General features: G+C 39.2%; 1 protein-coding gene across 1 annotated transcript in view; it reads right to left on the reverse strand.

The window, feature by feature from the left end:
- The window catches only part of NEK11 (NIMA related kinase 11), a 117,828-nt gene that overhangs the window by 72,853 nt on the left and 24,168 nt on the right, over positions 1-20,807 (reverse strand). Inside the window, exons 3-4 of the mRNA XM_067470213.1 lie at positions 3,997-4,162; positions 3,132-3,250 (exon numbers count right to left, since the gene is read on the reverse strand). Coding sequence (XP_067326314.1) covers positions 3,132-3,250; positions 3,997-4,162 — 285 coding nt within the window. The remainder of the gene's footprint in view (positions 1-3,131; positions 3,251-3,996; positions 4,163-20,807) is intronic.

Consider the following 20,807-nt stretch of genomic DNA (forward strand, 5'->3'; position numbering starts at 1 on the left):
TAAAGTTGATTGCTGTGGGAAGATCTGTAGCTATGAAAATATATTAAGCTGCCCAGAGTTTGCAGAGCTAGAAATTCACTGAGTGAGTGTCTTTGTCATTTCTCCCTGTATGAAGGGAAGAAGCAAACCACAAATTGTGCATGACTCTCAGCTGCCTCGTTACATCAAAATCAGATTGAACTAGGATGAGGGGGATTCCCAATAAAAAGGGAAGGCAATATATACTTCTGCAACCTACGCTGGATCCCTGATCATTTTGCAATTCTGAATGAGAACATGGCAAAAGCACAATTCCTAGATATTTGATGTCCAAAGAACTGCTTTAAAAAAAAGTTTCACATTTTATCAATATACATTTGTTAGGCAGTACTGTGCCCAACATGGCACTATTTTGCTGTAGTGGCAATAGGCTATGTTGATGGAAGTGGTGCTATTGGTAGGGTCTCTCATGTCAGGTAGACTTTTGCTAAGGAGCCAGACGAAATGTTCCAGACAACCTCTGGATATCAACACTGGTGGGGAGTGATAAAGGATCTCTCAGAGACGATGGCAGTGGTACTAACAATGTTAACACAGAGAGAAAAGTTTTTCCCCATGATAACTCTATGATGAGAGAATCCAAAATAAGAAAGATAGTGCCTGAAGATGACACTCCCTGATTGGGTGGCACTTTACAAGCTACTGAGGTGTGGGCATAGACAACTATAAGTAGTGTTGTGGCTAATTATGCAACTGGACTCAAGATGAAAGGATGTTCAGTTGTTGATGAGCTCAGAAGTGGAAGGAAAATACAAGCTGTGCAACTCATGTTACAAAAATGTGGAAAGTGAGAATCATGAATCAGGGGAAGCTAGACAGGAAAACAAGAAATGGAGCATTGCAGTATTTGGAGTGAGTAAGCTAAATTGGACTGGAATGGAAGATTTTGAATCTTACATAGGGTTTAACACAGGAAATACAAATTTAAAAAGAAATGGGGTGGTATTAATAGCTAGAAGAGATGAAGCAAAAGCAATCAAGGGATGAAATATAAAGTCTGACCAAATATTATCAATAAAACTTCAGGGAAAACGTATCTATATATATAACCATAAACCAGGTTTATGTTCCAGATGCAATGCTCCACTGACTGGAAATACTAATATACATTCTAGTGCCCAAGAAAGGGGGTACCAGAGACTGTAGTAACCACAGGATCACAGTGTCATTCTCCCATGCCAGCAAAGTGATGCTCCAAATTCTACAATAAAAATGTTTACGTTAAATGAAGCAAGAAATGCAGACATCCAATATGGATTTAGTGAGAAAAGAAGCATATTGCAAACATAGGATGGATAATGGAGTGCACTAAGGAATTTAAGAAGAATGTGAACCTCTGCAGTAGATTATAGCAAAGTCTTTGATTGTGTAGATCATGAAAAATCATGGATTACATTGAAAGAAACTGATGTGCCACAGCATTAGATTGCCTTGATACATAACCTGCATTCAGGATAAGAGGCTAACATCAGGAAAGAATACGTAGAAATGGAATGGTTTCCAAATGGCAAAGGAGTTAAGAAAAACTGAATGTTATCACCCTATCTGTTTAATGTGTATGCTGAATATATAATACATAAAGCAAGATTAAACTCAGAGGAAGAAGGCATGAAAATTGGAGGAAAGAATATCAACAATTTAAGATATGCAGATGGCACCATAATAGCAGCAGAAACATCAAAGAACTGGAATGAATGCTGAAGAAAGTCAAGATGCAAAGGCAGGTTTACAGCTGAACATTAAGAAAACAAAACTAAGGAAAACAGATATTTTACATGATTTCAGAATAGACAATGAAGTCATTGAAATAAAGATTTTCTATATTTTGCCTCAGTGATTAATTGGAATGGAGACTGTGGTCAAGAAATCAGAAGACAACCACGGACCTCTTCCCATGGGGGTTTTCCAGCCCCGTTTTTTCCATTTGTCGATGGGGCCTGGACAGGGCCAGCTGAGTGTCATCAGATGATGCTGGCTTGACCCTGCCCACATTCCTCCCAAAGTGAAGGGTAAGCATCGCAAGATGTTTTCTCCCCCACCATTGAGAGGAAAGTGTTTTTTGGGTAGTTCCAATAAAGCTACCCACACTGTCCTCCCCTTTTCCCCATATGATGGGGGAAAGGGTGATGGAGCAACACACACTTTTACCCTTTCTTTCATCTGATAGGGACAGGGCACCAACACGGCTTGTCCCATCCCCACATCCTGGGACTTGGGAGAGCAACTATGAAAGAACGAAATGAAAACATAAAGTCTCAAGATATATAACTGGAATACTAAAGTTAGTATTGTCCATTCAATTGTATTTTCAATTTCTCTGTATGGTTTTGAAAGCTGAGCAATAAAGAAAGTAGGTAGGAAGAAAATAAACTCACTTGAAATGCAGTGCTCTAGAACAGGTATGGGCAAACTTCAGCCCTCCAGGTGTTTTTGACTCCAGCTCCCACTATTCCTAACAGCCAGTAGTCCAAAACACCTGGAGGGCTGAAGTTTGCCCATGCTTGCTCTGGAAGGTAACACAGATTGCTAAAAGGACAAAAATTGTTCCTAGAGCCTGAACTCTCTATAAGCCAAGATGATACTTTTTCCATATCAGAAGACATAACTCACTAGAAAAGACAATAATGGTAAGCTAGGAGGGAGTAAGAAAAGAAGACCACCACATTACAAATGGATAAATTCAACCAAGACAGCCACAGCCTTGAGAATTGCTGCTGAGACTTGGAGGTCTTTCATTCATAGGGTCATCATATGCTGAAGTCATCTTGATTAACAGCTAACTGTACTGTTAGGCAATGCATCTTTGACTAAGACCCGGGATTCTCAAAACTAAACTTTAAAAAGAGTGTTTCTGTTTGTTGTGTCATGATCATCTTTGCAGAAATACCAATATGTGATTTTAAAAGGCCACATTCTGGGAAGCAATTTGTCTGAATGAGGGTACTGCCAGTAATCACCTATTAATAGCCCTAATCAAGGTCTCTACATAGAATTTATATCAAAGGTCAGAAATTATCATTTTTACACAAATGGCAGCTAAGAAATGAAAAACAAACTCAAGTTTACAACAATATTTAATCAAATCACTGTACCTGTCATGCATGTAACTGACGCCAAGTAACAACTGTATAAACCATTCAGCTATTTGGCTTTCAGAAAACACGTGGTTAGCTTCTTTGTATTCTTGAATTTTATAGTCAAGGTCTCCACCCTGAAACAAAGGAATTGATTTACATTTTGACCAAATATTACACAACGAACTCATAGATTGGAGGGGCAAGAGACCCTACTAATTTGGTCAAAATACTTCTTCGTCAGTAAGAGGTAATTTGGCTGTTGCTCAATAGTTGTTTTTGTATTATGTATCTGTTTGTTTTATATTGTTTATGATGTGTTCTATGATTTTTATTGTGTTATATTTTAACTATATTGATTGGGCTTGTCCCCGTGTAAGCTGTCTTGAGTCCCCTTCGGGGAGATGGAGATGAGGTACAAAGTTGTTGTCAAGTTGTTGTTGTTGTTATTATTGTATATAATTATGTGATAGTAGTTTTGACACAATTGATACTTACACAATCAGAATGACTATCAACTGTATTCATAATAAGTTCAGTTTACTATTACATAAGACCTAACACATCTATCAGTTGTTCAGGAATATGAGTCTATTAAGGTGGGGTCAGAAAGAATCCTCTTTTGATAGAAAAGCCTTCTCCATTAGCATTTAAGTCCCAGTAAAGTTGGGATTATTCTCTTATTTTCTGAAATAAAATTAAACAAAATTATGGAAAACCCAAGCTTCATAGCACAGATTTTGGAATTGTATTTTCAAAGCTCAACACTTGACAGTATGATAACTAAATAGAGTTTTTAATACAATATGCAGGTTTTCCTTAAGGTTTTTTTTTAAAGGAATATCCATCCATCTGTTCTTGTGAAATAACACATAGGACTTACCTCACAGTATTCTGTGATGATGCAAAAACTTTCTCCTTCTACAAAGCTGGTATAAAACTTGACAATGGCTGGATGGTCTAGTCTAGACAACAACTGTGCTTCTAAGTTTGCTTCAACGGTTTCGTTGGGCTTAAGGTCTCCCACAGAAATCTTTTTCAAAACCTTCCTGTTGGTAAAAAAAAATGCTCTTTAAAAAGCCAGCTTTTTTTAAAATAAACTAGCACTTTTCTCTCCATCTACCAGTATTTGTCCATTCATTTTTTTCCTTACAGAAAATACAATGTTCTGTAACACAGGTTACCATCGTGTCCTCTTCTCTCCTAGGGTGGAATCGCCTTCTTTGCTGTTCCATCGTTAAAGAAGAGGGAGAATTTACTGACCCTCATCACACAGGATCACCTCATCTCCTTTCTAGCTCAATGATTCACTTAGCATAGTTTCCCATCACATGGGCCAGTAATGTCTCCTCCCATGTCAAGTAGACCAGCCCACTTTTAAACACCCCTTTCAATGAATCTTTTCCCCCTTTGAAGCTTTCCTCTGAAGTAGACTGGCACTGTCTTTAAACCAGTAATGGCGACAGAAGGAACATGGAGGGGCACTTCATAAAAAGGATTATAAACAGAGAAATCCATGACTTCTCATCCCAAAGAAAAATACTAATTTGTAGGTGTTTCTTCCTCTGCACAATGAGAGGAGTGGAGTCGATTCCTGACCGTCTTTCTAATTCTCCCATTTCTACATGCTGAGAAAATGAATAGCCATGGACAACTACCAGAAGCTGTCCTATGTGGTTTGATGGGTTCTGTAGGATTCATTTTTTGAAGCACGTAAAAATTGAGGAGGAAACCCATCTGATGAAGTCCTAGGACTCCAGAAGAGCAGAAGTTAAAATCCTGGCTTACCTTGAGTAAGTTATAGATCTCAGCGTAGGGTAATGGCAAATGCTTCTGAACAAATATTGCCCCCAAAAACCTACTGATAGGTTTGTGTAAGAGTCATCATAAGTTGCAAACTACTTGAGGGACCACAGCCATAAGAAGTTTTAATAAATTTTACCTCAGCACACATATTTTTAAATATATATTTGGCAGCAAAATATGGGTATTAATACATCTTTGTTACTTGTTTTTGAGCCAAGTGTGAAATTCACTTCTGTGATTAACGTATTTGTGTGGGTGGTGAGAATCTAGGCAGCTTACACCAAAATTCATGAATATCAAATTTCTCAAGCATCCCTATTTCAGCAAGCCTACCTTCTGGAATAAAAAAGAGATTTCTCTCACCAGGGCCTTATGTCTTGAGCAATGAAAGGGTATGCTCAAGTAACCTTTCGGTCTCAAAATAGCAAAGCATCAGAAAAGGGAATGTGGAAAATGCCTCTCTTTGGGCATTTTTCCTTCTACCTAGAGCTGTCCTCACCATGAGATATATTGCTAAAGGCAATACAGTAGTCATTACCCTGTGAAAGCCACCCCAGTGTTAAAGACCCCTATAATTGTCTTGAGCTGTACATTAATCAATTGTTAGTAAGCTAAGGCTTCCACAACAGGAGAAATCTTGACTTAAGAAATATAACTATTTTATCCTTTTATGAATGTGCTTCCAGGGCTAATCCTCGTGGAGCTGAGGTACAATCCATAGAGATTCTTTAGAGATGCCTAAGGGCATTTAGTGTGATTTCTGACCTTTATTTCTTTTGAAAACAAACTCCGACACTGAGTCAAAAGCTGTATTTGAAATTGTCCCAATTTTCAGAATTGCTCTGGCACAGAGCTTGAAGCTACTAGTTTTGAGAAACACTACAAATATATTGCCCAATGGACATACACAGCTACTACTACTTCCAATTATGGACTTGGTACAGCAGCAGTTCCATGGAAGGAGGTTGTTATATGTCGGTCTCTGAGCTGCTTTAGATTTCCCAGCAGCAAACAAGAGTTATCCCAAAAGAGTATATTCAGTGGGGAGTAGCAAGCATCTGAAACACCCGACATGCAAATGATACATATATTTGCAAAGACATACTTCTTGCATTTATGCCTGAAAATAGTTATATATTGGAAATATAATGCATGAGAAGCTCTTAAAAAGTGCATGAAATAAGACGGGATTCAACGATCAAGATATAGCACGCTGGCAAAACCTATAAGCAACCTAAAAATAAGGATACTATGTTTCCATAAAAAAAATTAAGGAAGTACAGATACAAAGATTCTGTTAAGTTTTTAAATGTCAATTTCATTAAAATTATATTTTATGCTTCATTCAATAGTTATGATTCCTATGCATCGTAATCAGAGCCCATAAAATAACAACATTGTTTAAATATGAGTTTGATAACCAGAGAGTTTGATGGGAGTGTCTGAACTGCTATTTACAAAAGTGCAAGTTCTAGCAGAGGTTGAGCAAACAATTTGTTCCAGAAAAAAACCCAAATTCCAGTAAGAATATGCTTTGGGAGGGGGGATGAATAAATGAGTACGACATCTATCTGGAAATCTTAAAACAAAACATGGAATTTGCTTGTCTACATTTCTACAGACTTGCTCTGTGTCATAAAACAGGTAAGTATCTATACCAATTTTCTCATCTTAGTCTTGACACTATGACATTATTTCTTCCTGCTCGGGATCATGTCACTACACTGTCAAACAGAATGAGTTGTCTTTAAATATCACTTAAGGCAAGATCTTTATGCAACAAAAGACAGCAGTAAAAATCTGATACATCAAGACAGCTTGTCACCTAATTCACATTGTGATTTTCATGCTGCCATCACCTGTCAAACAACCTGACAACTGTTTATCTTATTAAAATTCTGCTAAACCAAGAACCTATAGACTTATAAATGAAACAGTGACTTGCTGGTACACAGTGGTACTTCAGTAATGAATGGGCAACTTGCATTGCCACTAAGACGAAAACACGTGTGACAGAATTACAGTCAGCCCTCCGCATTTATGGGGGTCAGAAGTGCAGGACTTCTACAGAAGTGGGAAAAAACATGAATATCTTTAGAGTCTTGCCCAAACCTTAACTCTTGATATTTAACACCAGCTTCCTGCTTTCGCTTTGGGATGAATGAGCTCAAGAGATTTCGAGACACTGCTGCAGTGCTTGTGGTCACTCTTTTCAAAGGCTGAAATGGATGGTTGGTGGACTCACTTCTGGACAGCTTTGCAAATGGTCCTTTTATTTTTGAAATGCATGGGGAGATACATTTCTCTTTGTAATGCAGGCATGGGCAAACTTCAGCCCTCCATGTGTTTTGGACTTCAACTCCCACAATTCCTAACAGCCTACCAGCAATTAAGAATTGTGGGAAGTCCAAAACATCTGGAGGTCTGAAACTTGCCTATGCCTGTTCTAATGAATGGGTCAGAAGCCAGTGGTTGATGGGCCTCCCCACCTCTGGGCAGCAAGAGGCTTCTGCTCCTTTTGCCTTCCGAATAAGTGAAGAGGTGTTTCTTTTTGTTCTTACCAATAACTGAAGCCGAAAGCTGGTGAACTTCCCTAGCTCAGAACAAAATGGCTCCCACCCCTTTTGTTTCTGAAACGAGTTAAGAGAAGGGGAAAATATTTCTCTTTGCTCCTTCCGAAGACAGAATCTCATGACTGGTAGGTAGTATCCCTCCTCTGGCCTTTGAAATGGGCAAAGAAAACATTTATCTTACCTTCACTCCTTCCAAAGGCAGAAGCCAATGGCTATCAGGATTCCCCAACCTGAGATAGCAAGGCCGCCGCCGCTTTTGACTTTACAACAATAGAGTATACACATTGCAGCAGTGCCTCTAAAGGTGATTTTACTTGGTTGTTCTAATGGCTGCAACAATCTAATCTAGAAGAAAAATTCCCATTATTGAAGGCAAACTTGCAAATAATTAAACCCACAAAAGTTAATCCTGCAAAAGTCGAGGTTTAACTGTATTGACACTGCCATCTAGTACATTCAATACAAATGAAAAATTTTTTAAAGCACATTAAAAGACATTAAACTGAATCCTGTCTAAAGTACACCCATCAAAACCATGAGAACTTGAAAAATCTAGATTTATATATATATAATTCAATTGGTCTATTTTATTAATATTAGATTTAAACCATTCTCTTCAAAGGATCTTCATTTCTCTCTTGAAATACGTTAGAAGAAATAGGACAGACTGCTATTAAAATATCAATAGGGACTATACAAGAAAGTCTCTGAATAGTATTCTTGAAAAAAAAGCATTTGCATTAAATTGGCCCCAGAATATGTCACTGCTGACCAGAAGTGGAGTTGCCAGGGACACTGCTAATGTGTTGCTATAGTTTCTGTTCCTATAGCTACCTTTTTGCTTTTGACTTTGTTGTCTCACAACTATGTTAAAACTTGTTAAAACTTGTTAAAACACAGCCATTGGGCATTCTGCGGTGATAAGGATCATCTGTTTGTTTACTTCAATGGTGATAGTTATATTTTCAAGTTTTCATTTCCTTGTTTACATATAGGCAAAAACTAAAATATACTTAGGACTTCATGGTAGTGGATGGAATTGTCTTCTTTGCATGGTGTTTCTTGGGGTTCCGTCTTTAAAGAAGATGGAGAATTTACTCAACCCCATCACACAGGATCACCTTCCATTTCTAGCTCAACCATTCCAAGGATACCAACAAACGTTTTAAGACAGGTATCCTTTTTGAAACACCACTTTCCATGGTATGGTTTCCCTTAAGCTCCTGCACTAAAGGGAAAATGTTTCCTTCCTTTTTGAAATACCACTTTTCATGGGACTGTTTCCCTTAAACCCCTACAAAGGAAACAGCCACACTTAAAAAAAACCATGTCTTTCAATTGGACCCACAGAGTCTTTAACCACTAAAGGAAACAGAAGGAACATTAGCAGACCAGCCACACTGAAACGTCACAAAGTAATTGCTGGATAAATCCACCACTTCCCATCACAAGGAAAAATATCAATATTTAAGCATTTCTAAGTGCAGGGAAAGGAATGGAGTCAATTTCTGCTCATCTTTGAAACCCTCCAATTTCTACATATTGCAGAGATGGTGTCCCACAGGCAACCATCAGAAGCAGTCATGTGCCTGTTCCTTGGGAAGTCTCACTTAGCCACGGTAGTCCACGCTCTGGTTATATCCTGTATAGACTACTGTAACATGCTCTACGTGAGGTTGCTTTTGAAGACTGTCTGGAAGTTACAAATGGTGCAACGAACGGCAGCTAGATTGCTAACAGGAGCGGTGCTCAAGGAGCGTACAACTCCTCTGTTGTGCCAGCTCCATTGGCTGCCAGTTTGCTACCGGGCACAATTCAAAGTGCTGGCTTTAGCCTATAAAGCCCTAAATGGTTCTGGCCCAACTTACATGTCCGAACGCATCTCCCCTTATGAACCCAAATGCAGAGATCATCTGGGGAGGCCCTACTCTTGCTACCGCCTTCATTGCAAGTACGTTTGGCAGAGACGAGAGACAAAGCCGTCTCAGCGGTGGTCCCTCGGCTGTGGAACACCCTCCCTATAGATATTAGATCGGCCACCTCCCTTTTAACATTCCGGAAAAAAGTCAAGACGTGGCTTTTTGAACAAGCGTTCCCAAATGCAGAGTAACTGACACAGGAAAATGGAACAACAACAATGATAGGTTTAATTTTTATTATATGTTATGTTTTTAATTGTATTTATAATATTGTAAGCATTGAATTTTACCCTATTAACCACTTTGAGTCACCTATGGGCTAAGAAAGCCAGCATACAAATATAGCAAATAAATAAAATAATAATAAATGAATAAAATGTGTTTTCGAAGGCTTTCATGGCTGGAATCACTAAGTTCTTGTGGATTTTTTCGGGCTATATGGCCATGGAGAAATGCCTCTAGAACATGGCCATATAGCCCGAAAAAACCCACAAGAACTTAATAAAATGTGTTGTTTGATGGGTTTAGTGGGAGTTCATTCTTGAAGTGTGTAGAAACAGGTAGAAATAGAGGAAGACTTCCGTTTGATGAGGTCCTTAGTCATATAAAGTAGGGCATTTTTATTCCAGCTTTTACATAGATGTATGTATGCCCACTCTTTGAACAAACCTCAATAACCCATTTATATTTTGCTAAAGCAATTGCACATAACTTACTGAATCTCCAGTCTTTGAATGTCTTGACTTACATCACCTTACTAGTATTTGATTTTAATCATTTTCATTTCTACTTTCTTGTCATTCCATTGGTTTTATTCTTTGCATAAGTACCAGTAAGTAAAAGCCAGCTGGCCAATATTGCTCTACCTTGCCATCTGGAATTCTCCGAAGCAGTGCAAATGAACTCAAAGTAACAAAATAAGAGAAAGTTGTAGATCACTGTCAGAGTCATTTCTGTAGCCTGAAGTAACTGTCTACTAGTGCAATAAAGAGGATTGGGGGAGGAAGAGCAAGCAACACATGGATTGCTGCAACAGAATGCTCCCCGAAGAAAAATGGCAGATGGCCCAAACAAGCGCCAGGTTGCATCTGCCTCCGCCTCAAGCTTAGAAGGCTGTGCAGAGCATATGCTGACGTCCCAGGGAGAGGCAGTGTATGCCAGCTTCTACTGCTCTGCAGCAAACTTTGCCAAGGAACTCCCTTAGAGGGTCCCCCATCCATGGAATCACCCAAGACTCCTGTCTTAGTTGATTTCTCAGCTTTATTCAAATAAGCATGGATGACACAGTTCTTTTTTTAAAAAATCCAAGCGTCGCTGCTGCTAATCTTCCACATAGAATGATATTCTATTTACTTATCTTACCACTGCCACTAGAATGGTACCTGCAAAGAAATGAAAGCAACAAGAATTAGCAGCAAAAGACCTCCAAAACACCCAATTATTAAGAGCCCTGTTAAGATGTTGCAAATATAAGACCCGTCGCAAACTAGGTTCCTGCGGGAGAAAACCTTGCTAGCACGTCCCTGACGTCACAAGACTCCACCTCTCGCCCCGCCCCTTTCTCCACCCCTTTCTCTTTGCCAGCGTGGTTTTTCCTTTGCTAGGGCAGCATTGCCAGCGTACTCTCTCAGTTGGCAGAATTCAACTGAGAGAAAATGCGGGCAATGCTGCCCTAGCAAAGGAAAAACCACGCTGGCAAAGAGAAAGGGGCGGAGAAAGGGGCGGGGAGAGAGGCGCAGGCTCATGACGTCAGGGACGTGCTAGCAAGGTTTTCTCCCGCAGGAACCTAGTTTGCGGCGGCTCTAACAATGTGGTTTTCTTGTAATTCTATCCACCTGTAATGTGTGCTTCTTTTCCTACTTCCTTCCAGATTGCCAAGATTTTCCAGTCATGGCCAAATATAACCTCAATTTAGGCGTTTTTGCTTTTAGAGAGAGTTCAGGTTAGATTTTCACTATGTCTAGGGCTCATATGTCATAGGGCTGGTCCATGAGATCACGAAGACTTGGAAACGACTGAACGGATGAACAACAAAGGGTTCATTTATTTGTCTTTTTAAGCATCTATGGAAACTAAGAACTCTCCTCCAGCATGCACTCCTAAACATAAACATACCTGATTGTAAGGGGTGGGGTGGGATATAAATATGCTACCTATCTAACGCAGTATGTAGTTTAACCCTTGTGATTATGCTGTGAGTATATAATTAATGTATTGTCGAAGGCTTTCATGGCCAGAATCATTCAGTTGCTGTAAGTTTCCAGGCAGTATGGCCATGTTCCATAAGCATTCTCTCCTGACATTTTGCTTGCAACTGTGGCAGGCATCCTCAGAGATTGTGAGGTCATAACTAATCTTTATGAGTTATACAGGCAAGTTAAAATGCAGCTTATCAAAAAGGAGGTAAATCTAACATTGCATAATAGACCTGTTTCCCAATGCATTTGGGAAATTCTTTATCAAGGAAAATGTTTAATGCTTGATAAAGCTTATTGGAATAACTTTTCTGTTACATTTTGCCTCATCAGATCCTCACAGAAAGATATCACTAATGTGGAAATGATAAAGTGATAAAGCATTCTTAATCAGTCAATACTATCAGTCAGTATTTCTAGGTGCAAAGACTGCAGCCAGGAAATCAAAATACGTTTACTTCTTGGGAGGAGAGCAATGACCAATCTCGATAAAATAGTGAAGAGTAGAGACATCACAATGGCAATGAAGATCCGCATAGCTAAAGTAATGGTATTCCCCATAGTAACCTATGGATGTGAGAGCTGAACCATAAGGAAGGCTGAGTGAAGGAAGATAGATGCTTTTGAACTGTGGTATGGAGGAAAATTCTGAGAGTGTGGACTGCCAGAAGATCCAACCAGTCCGTACTTCAGGAAATAAAGCCCAACTGCTCAATGGAGCGAAGGATATTAGAGGCAAAGATGAAGTACTTTGGCCACATAATGAGAAGACAGAGAAGACAATGATGCTTGGGAAAATAGAAGGAAAAAGGAAGAGGGGCTGACCAAGGGCAAGATGGATGTATGGTATCCTTGAAGTGACTGGATTGACTCTGAAGGAGCTGGGGTGGTGACGGCTGACAGCGAGCTCTGGCGTGAGCTGGTCCATGAGGTCACGAAGAGTCGGAAGCGACTGAATGAATAAACAACAACAACAATCAGTCAAAATGATTGGAGCCCCCGGTGGCGCAGTGGGTTAAACCCCTGTGCCAACAGGACTGAAGACTGGCAGGTCGCAGGTTCAAATCCGGGGAGAGGCGGATGAGCTCCCTCTATCAGCTCCAGCTCCTCATACGGGGACATGAGAAGCCTCCCACAAGGATGATAAAAACATCAAATCATCCGGTTGTCCCCTGGGCAATGTCCTTGCAGACAGCCAATTCTCTCATACCAGAAGCGACTTGCAGTTTCTCAAGTTGCTCCTGACATGACAAAAAAAATTGGATGGCTAAAGAACCATTCTTGCAATGGAAGCAAACTAAATAGTTTGGCTTCTTTTAGGGGGGAAATATGTAGCAGGAACATGGAAAGAAAGAGGATACAGAAAATGTCATCCCTTTCATAATACTACAATTTGGGTTATCAAGTGTCAGTGCTTAGAATGAGAGAAAGGACAGAAAAGAGCACTTCTTCACATAATGAGTAATTAATTTATGGAATTTTCTGTGCCAGAGTGCAATTTGACTTACAACGTAGCATTACAGGTGGATTTCAGAAATTCACAAAGACTATAAATAGCTTCTAGTGATGATGGCTCTCTAGACCCTTCAGAATTACAGACAAAATACCTCTTAGTATCCATAACAGCAAAAGAAAGCTTTTGCCTTCAGGCTAGGCTGGAGGCTTCACGGAGGCATCTAGCATTGAAGGAAACAGGTCCGTGAATTAAATCAGAGGTGCAAACTGTGAGTTCCACCCGTTTGTTTGTTTGTTTGTTTTGCTCATGCTCAACTTTACCACCAACTGCAACTGCAGTTGAAGGACCTGAAGGGTATACAAGACATAGACTTTTGATCTAACTCAGCCATGCTTTTTTTTTTTTTTTTACATTACACTGTGGGAAGATGATAAATTCAGGGACTCTTCAGTGAAATGACATGAGTACTGATGTGATTTTAAACATTTCTAAAAATGTACTAGTGGACAAGGATTTATGGTAATATCGCAGGAGCCAGGAGCTGTGACAACATTACTTGGCAGTGTTCTGATATTCACAGTGTGAAATGTTATGGAAATAATAAATTAACTGCCAAGTCAGATGTAAATTTGCTACATGATTGCCAATCAATATGTAGGAACAGAAAGTCCATTTGGAAATGGATTGCGGTTGGCCTTGCTTGGGTGAGGAGTTTAATCATCAAAGGATGTCTGAGGGCATATGCTGTAAATTTAAAAGACGGATGCATTAATGGAGAAGGAGGGAAAACAGTGACATAAATGATGAATTCTGCTTATTGTAAGGACTATTTTTTTCATTCAAAAGAAAACAGATTTATGGGGATTAAAGTGAGACGGGTTGATTGAAATCAAATATCTTGTTTGCATTAAGCAAGCTTGATTATTGCAAACTGCAGTATCATTATATTGCACAGACATCTAATCCCTGAGTTAAACTTCCTTGGAAGGAGATGAACACTATTAAAAACCTTCATCGGACAGGAGAACACAATTGTGATTGGAAAGTAGAAATTAACAATGATGGAAAATAAACTATTACTCATGAAACTCTTGCACTGATTATGTATTAGTCTAGGACAGTGTTTCTCAACCTTCCTAATGCCGCAAACCCTTAATATAGTTCTTCAGGTTGTGGTGACCCCCAACCATAAAATTATTTTCATTTCTACTTTACAACTGTAATTTTGCTACTGATATGAATCACAATGTAAATATCTGATATGTGGGATGTATTTTCATTCACTGGACCAAATTTGGCACAACTACCCAATACACCCAAATTTGAATATGGGTGGGGTCGGAGGGGATTTATTTTATCACTTGGGAGCTGTAGTTACTGGGATTTATAATTCACCTACTGTTATGAATCATCCTGATATGCAGGATGTATTTGATACAAATATGCGATATGCCCAAATTTGAATATTGGTGGGGTTGGCGGGGGCGGGGGGGGGGGAATAATTGATTTTATCATTTGGGAGTTCTAGTTGCTGGGATTTATAGTTAACCTACAATCAAACAGCATTCCGACCTCCACCAATGAGGGAATAGAACCAAACTTGGCACACAGAACTCCCATGACCAAGAGGAACTACTGGAAGGGTTTGGTAGATATTGACCTTGAGTTTTGGAGTTGTAGTTCACCTACATCCAGAGAGCACTGTGGACTCAAGCAATGATGGATCTGGACCAAACTTGGCATGGATACTCAATGTGCCCAAATGTGAACACTGGTGGAGCTTGGGGGGAAATAGACCTTGACATTTGGGAGTTGTAGTTGCTGAGATTTATAGTTCACCTACAATCAAAGAGCATTCTGAACCCCACCAACGATAGAACTGGGCCAAATGTCCCACATGGAACCCTCATGACCAAGAGAAAATACTGTGCCTTCTAATGGTCTTTGGTGACCCCTCTGACATCTCCTCATGACTCCCCAGGGATCCCAACCCCCGGGTTGAGAAACGCTGGTCTAGGAAATAGTTGGTAGCGTAGCAAGGCCGGGTCAGGATCCTATGTTCATTCAAGACACACTAATACAAAGCAAAATGCTACTCTCAGAAGAAAGAGCTATTGTTTTACCATTTATTCCAGTGAATAGCTCTGCAAACTTATCTCTACCCATGGCAGAGCATAGGAACTCATCAAGTACCATAGGGGTAAGAATCCCTGGCCATATGTGGAGTTCAAATCTTTAGAGAAGCAGAAGTGTACTGTCTACAGCAGTACAGACAGAAATTTGATCCTGGTGAAAATTTAATTTGTTCTTAAAAGTATGACCCACATTTTCAACTCCACTGCTCCCGTCTTCAGTACCCAAAGCTCATGGAGTGTCAAGGAGAACACAGACAAGGAATCAGAAGATGAATAAGAAATTTCATGTGGCCACAGTGAACAGCAGCATAAAAGAGCAACTAAAACATGAAATAGAAAATACAGCCAATTAAAATAATATTTCCATTTGAAAGATTACCATAGCTTCACAGGTTTTGTAACCTTTTAAGTCACAAGTTAACTCTGGCACCAAAATAATATCAATGTATCCATAAGGCTAACCTCTTGAGAGAAAAATGTTTGGGTGTGGAATGTTTGCTGTCCATCAAGGAGGAGTTGGAAGTGTTTGATCAGCTCGACCAACAGAGTTTATTGGAAATGCTGGCCAAATACATGCAAATCTTTCTTCCTCACTGGCATTAGTGATTTGTGGCTTCTATGTCAGTGGGGTAGTAAATCCATTTCAGGTTTGTCTAATCTTAAAGGATTATCCAAAGGCTTGAGCCTTGTCCCCAAGAGAGCTTCAGCATCATACTGACCACCTTTAACAAAGTGTTAAACCAAATGCTGGCTCATCACCCACTGAGACAGAAACCAGAAGTTACTCCAGTTTGCAGGACCAGAGCAAAGGGGAAAGGGTGCTAAACTTCATTCAACATTTGCAGTTTAACACTTTGTTAAATTGACATTCTTTTTAGGCTAATACAATCTCCTGAGACTGTTGAATCCTAGAACTAGGGGGTATCACTAAAATTATCTGGAGGGTGAAGGGTCCGATTGAAACATGAAGAATGACAAAATATTGAGATAGCATCACTCTATATCTCATGCTTTCACAGTATACCTGGTCATATTTATTGAAGCATCTCCTCATTATTCATCACTATTTCAATATTTTTCTTTTCTCTTTGAAGCCCAAAGTAGGATTAATTTGTGGACCCCACATTGGCAATTTCTGTAATAAGAATCAAACAATTGCACTGATGTCTTCATCTGAATTATCAACCAGGTTATGTTAGTTCCTGTTGTTGGAATACACAGTACATCAAATTCGATTATACGACTCCATTCTCCAAACCATACGTCCCTCACAGAGATACCAATACATAAATATGCACTGCAGCAGGATCCAAATTATTGCCTGCATAGGTGAAGCTGTCATCTATTTAGGCCTCCTGCCTACAGAGTCTTGGGGCTCTTATGCATGTACTTGTGTACCTATGCATGCTTACTTTGGGAGTTTGGCATCCATGACATTTTCATGGCATATCTACCACTGCCACATCGGGTTGCTGTATTTTATGGAAGAATAATGTGGTGCCTTTTTCAGCAAGACTGAGTGGGCACTAATGTTGCTAACTGAATTCCATTATTCTAGTGCTTTGCAAATGGAGCAGCATAAGACCATGGTAAAAATAGAAGCACAACAGCCACCAACATAATAAAACCATAGGACAGTTTTGTGTATTTTATAGATAAGTATGTATTGCATCACAAAGAGAACTAGGAGCCCCCAGTGGCGCAGTGGGTTAAACCCCTATGCCGGCAGGACTGAAGACTGACAGGTCGCAGGTTCAAATCCGGGGAGAGGTGGATGAGCTCCCTCTATCAGCTCCAGCTCCTCATGCAGGGACATGAGAGAAGCCTCCCACAAGGATGATAAAAACATCATCCGGGCATCCCCTGGGCAACGTCCTTGCAGACTGCCAATTCTCTCACACCAGAAGTGACTTCTGACACGACAAAAATAATAATAATAATAAAATAAAGAGAACTGTCCTAACGACAAATGAAGATTATACAGTGTACAAGCAGTCCTCGAACTACAAACATTTGACTCATAGTCAAGAATGGGGATAAGGCAACAACACATGAAAAAAAATGCCTCTAGGAAATTCACTCCTGAAAGTGTTATCATGGGGAAAGGTGTCTCCGCTGAAGTTTTCCAACCAATCCTTGTTTCCGCAACAAGCCAAAATTTTCAAAATCCAATTATCACAGGGACAGAAAATAAGGTGAAATCTTCTGAACAGGGGCACAGACAGCAAAACAAATGCCACAGGGTTGTTCATCCTTCTCTATGCTATTTAAAACTTTAAAAAGTGGCTGGTGTTACACTTTAAAAGTGCACCTGTTCCAAATTACATACAAATTCAGCTTAAGAACAAATCTACAAAACCTATCTTGTTTGTAACTTGAGGACTGCCTGTATATTAAATGGAGCAATGGAAGAATTTTTGATGGCACTAAATTTTAACAATTCAAAATAAGTAATAATCAAGTTAGCATTGTAGTTACTGAAGGCAAAAAAGCAACCACTTTCTACAGAAACAGGAGATGAGGTAGCTACTTACATTGATGCTGCCCTGTAGAAGGCAGCAATAAATGAAAAGACAAGGCATATTAAGTGGATAGTTTTGCAAATGGCCCTCTGTTAGAACTTTTGTTTGTGGGAGTACTTTCATGAGACACTGCACTGCAAAGGGATGGGGTGTGAATAAGAGCTATATCTATTTTTGTTTGCAAATTTCCTTCCATGACTTCAAAAAGTTTTGAAGTCGGGTTCCCACAGACAATAGCTTAAAACTGTGAACGTGCTAGCTGGAATATTCTGGGAATTTTTCACCTTGTTCAATGAAGGAAAACAATGGAATATTAATGAAATTCAGGAATTAAAAAATAGTGACACTTAGTAATATTACAACTACTGTGAGGAGCCCCCAGTGATGCAATGTGTTTTCCGGCAGGACTGCTGACCGAAAGGTTCGGCAGTTCGAATCTGAGTAGTGGAGTGAGCCTCCATCTGTCAGCTCCAGCCTCCTATGCAGGCACATGAGAGAAACTTCCCACAGGATTGTAAAACATCCAGGCATCCCTAGGGCAACGTCCTTGCAGATGGCCAATTCTCTCACACCAGAAGTGACTTGCAGTTTCTCAAGTCACTCCTGACACACACACACAAAATAACAACTACCTTTCTATATGTGATCATGTCCAGAACTCCAGCAGTGGCCTATTAAAGTCTGCAGATCTATATACACAAATACATGGAACTAAGTATACACTTAGTAAATGGACATCTAAAGGACTACACTACATCAAAAAGTGCAAGATACAAATGTTGCTGTCCACTTCCCTGACTTGTAATCAGAGATGAATGATGCCTGAATATAGGTGTCCCAAGTTCCATTCATCGTCCAACATCAGCCTGCCTTGCAGAGTTATTCTTACTTCCATTTTCTGAAAGATGTAATAATTCTATACATTTTTTTCTATTTCCATTTAGAATTCATTCTAAGGAAATGTAAGTAGTACTTATGTCTCCAGGAATGTAAGCTGTACTCTTAAGCTGTTACAATCAACTGATTCTCCAAAAAGAAAAAAATTGAACAAGGTATTAATATCACAAAAAGTTAGTGGACACGTCACTGGATCAAAACTATTCAAGAGAAATGCATTATATGTTTGAGAAAAGCTCCAGAAAGCTGAGAAATGATGATGTTAAAATTCACACAGGTGGAGTAGCCCAGAACCAAAATTCTTGGGACCAGGAATGTTTAGGATTTTTTTAGTAGTTGAAAAAACATAGTGACATATCTTGTAGATGGGACCCATGTCTAAACATGGAATTCATTCATGTTTCATGTACACCTTACATACATAACCTGAAGGTAATTTCATACGCAATATTTTTTAATAATTTTGTACATGAAACAAAGTTTACATACACTGAACTATTAGAAAACAAAAGTGTTACTATCTCAGCCACACATACTGGTATGTTTTGTCCCAGTTCTCTAATTTGTTAAATGACTTGAACAAATTAAAGAGTTTGACAAAACTAACGAAATTAATTTCAGCAGGAAAAAAAGGAAAGTACTACATTTAGGCAGGAAAAAAATGAAATGCAAAGACATGGGATCGATTACACCTGGTTTGAAAACAGTACATGTAAAGGGGACCTAGGAATCTTCTTAGGCCACAAACTGAACATGACTAAACAGTGTGATGTGACAGCTAGAAAAGCCAATGTGATTCTAGGCTGTGTCTAGATCATGGAAAATCATGGTCCCACTCTAGTCTGCTTTGGTCAGACCTCACCTTGAATACTGTGTCCAGTTCTGAGCACCATAATTCAAGAAGGATATTGACTTGCTGGAACGTGTCCAGAGAAAAGCACCTGAAATGATGAAAGGTTGAGAAATCAAGCATTTGAGGAATGGCTGAGGGAGCTGAATATATTTAGAGAAGAGAAGATTGAGAGGAAACATGGAAGCCACGTTTAAATATTTGAAGGATGTCATATTAAAGAAGGAACAAGTTTGTTTTCCGCTGCTCTAGAAATTAGCACGTGGAGCAATCAATTCAAAATGCAAAAAAAGAGACTCCACCTAACTTTAGATAAAAATTATTGGTGGTAAGAGTTGCTTAATAACAGAATATGCTGCCTTTGAAGGTCACAGTCTTCTTCTCTGGGGGTTTTGTAAACAGAGGCTGGATGGCCATCTGCTGGAATTGCTTTGATTTTTTATGTCTCTGCCTGGTAGGGGGTTGGGCTGGATGGCCCTTGTGGTCTCTTCCAACTCTATAATGATTGTGTTCAGTTTTGGATTTTGGAGAATTTTTGATAAGGGATATTCAACCTATAACATTAAAAATTTCTGCTCTTTCCAGGGCAACTGCAAGATTATATCACAAAGGGAAGCATAATCTCTACTTGTTTACAGTTTGAAGGTGGTTGACAATTTATTTTTATTAGCAAGAAACTCAATAGTCAAGTCATAAATCTTTCACTTTAGCACTGATTGTGAGTTGTTTACTCTTTAGAAAACTCTGTTAGACATACAACACAATTATATGCAAAGAACCATTTTGCAATCTATAAATTGGGTGTTTACTGATTGCCATTCTTTGTGGAGAAGCTGCTGCATCTATTATTTAGGTATTTGTCAAGAGGGAAATAGAATTTGACACAGTGAAGGCACATACGGGCTACATATGGTCCTTACTGGGTTTTGTGGCCTTCCACACCATCAACATTTGACACAAATCTAACTGTATTTTTGCAATAAAACAAGGAATATTGGGAAGCCTCTGGGGACTACAATTCTTCTCTAGCACAAGGGAGGCAAAACTGACCTCTGGACTTTTTAAAGTTGCTATTCCTTATCCCTTGTTTAAAACAATAGCAGTGGTGCACCAAGAACAAAAATGCATTAATATTTTTCACCATGAATTTGTTGCAGCTAAAAGTTATATGGCTTTTGATTCTTAGTCACTAATCAGAATGATTATATGCTAATACATATCTATTTATCCATCCACATACACTGTGTTTGAAAGGGAAATTTGACACCAATCTAACCATAATTACCAGTGTAGACTATACCATTAAACACTAAGTATTGGTGAAAATGTAGTGATCCATGC

Source organism: Anolis sagrei, chromosome 6 (genome assembly GCF_037176765.1).
Source record: "Anolis sagrei isolate rAnoSag1 chromosome 6, rAnoSag1.mat, whole genome shotgun sequence".
Taxonomy (NCBI): Eukaryota; Metazoa; Chordata; class Lepidosauria; order Squamata; family Dactyloidae; genus Anolis; species Anolis sagrei.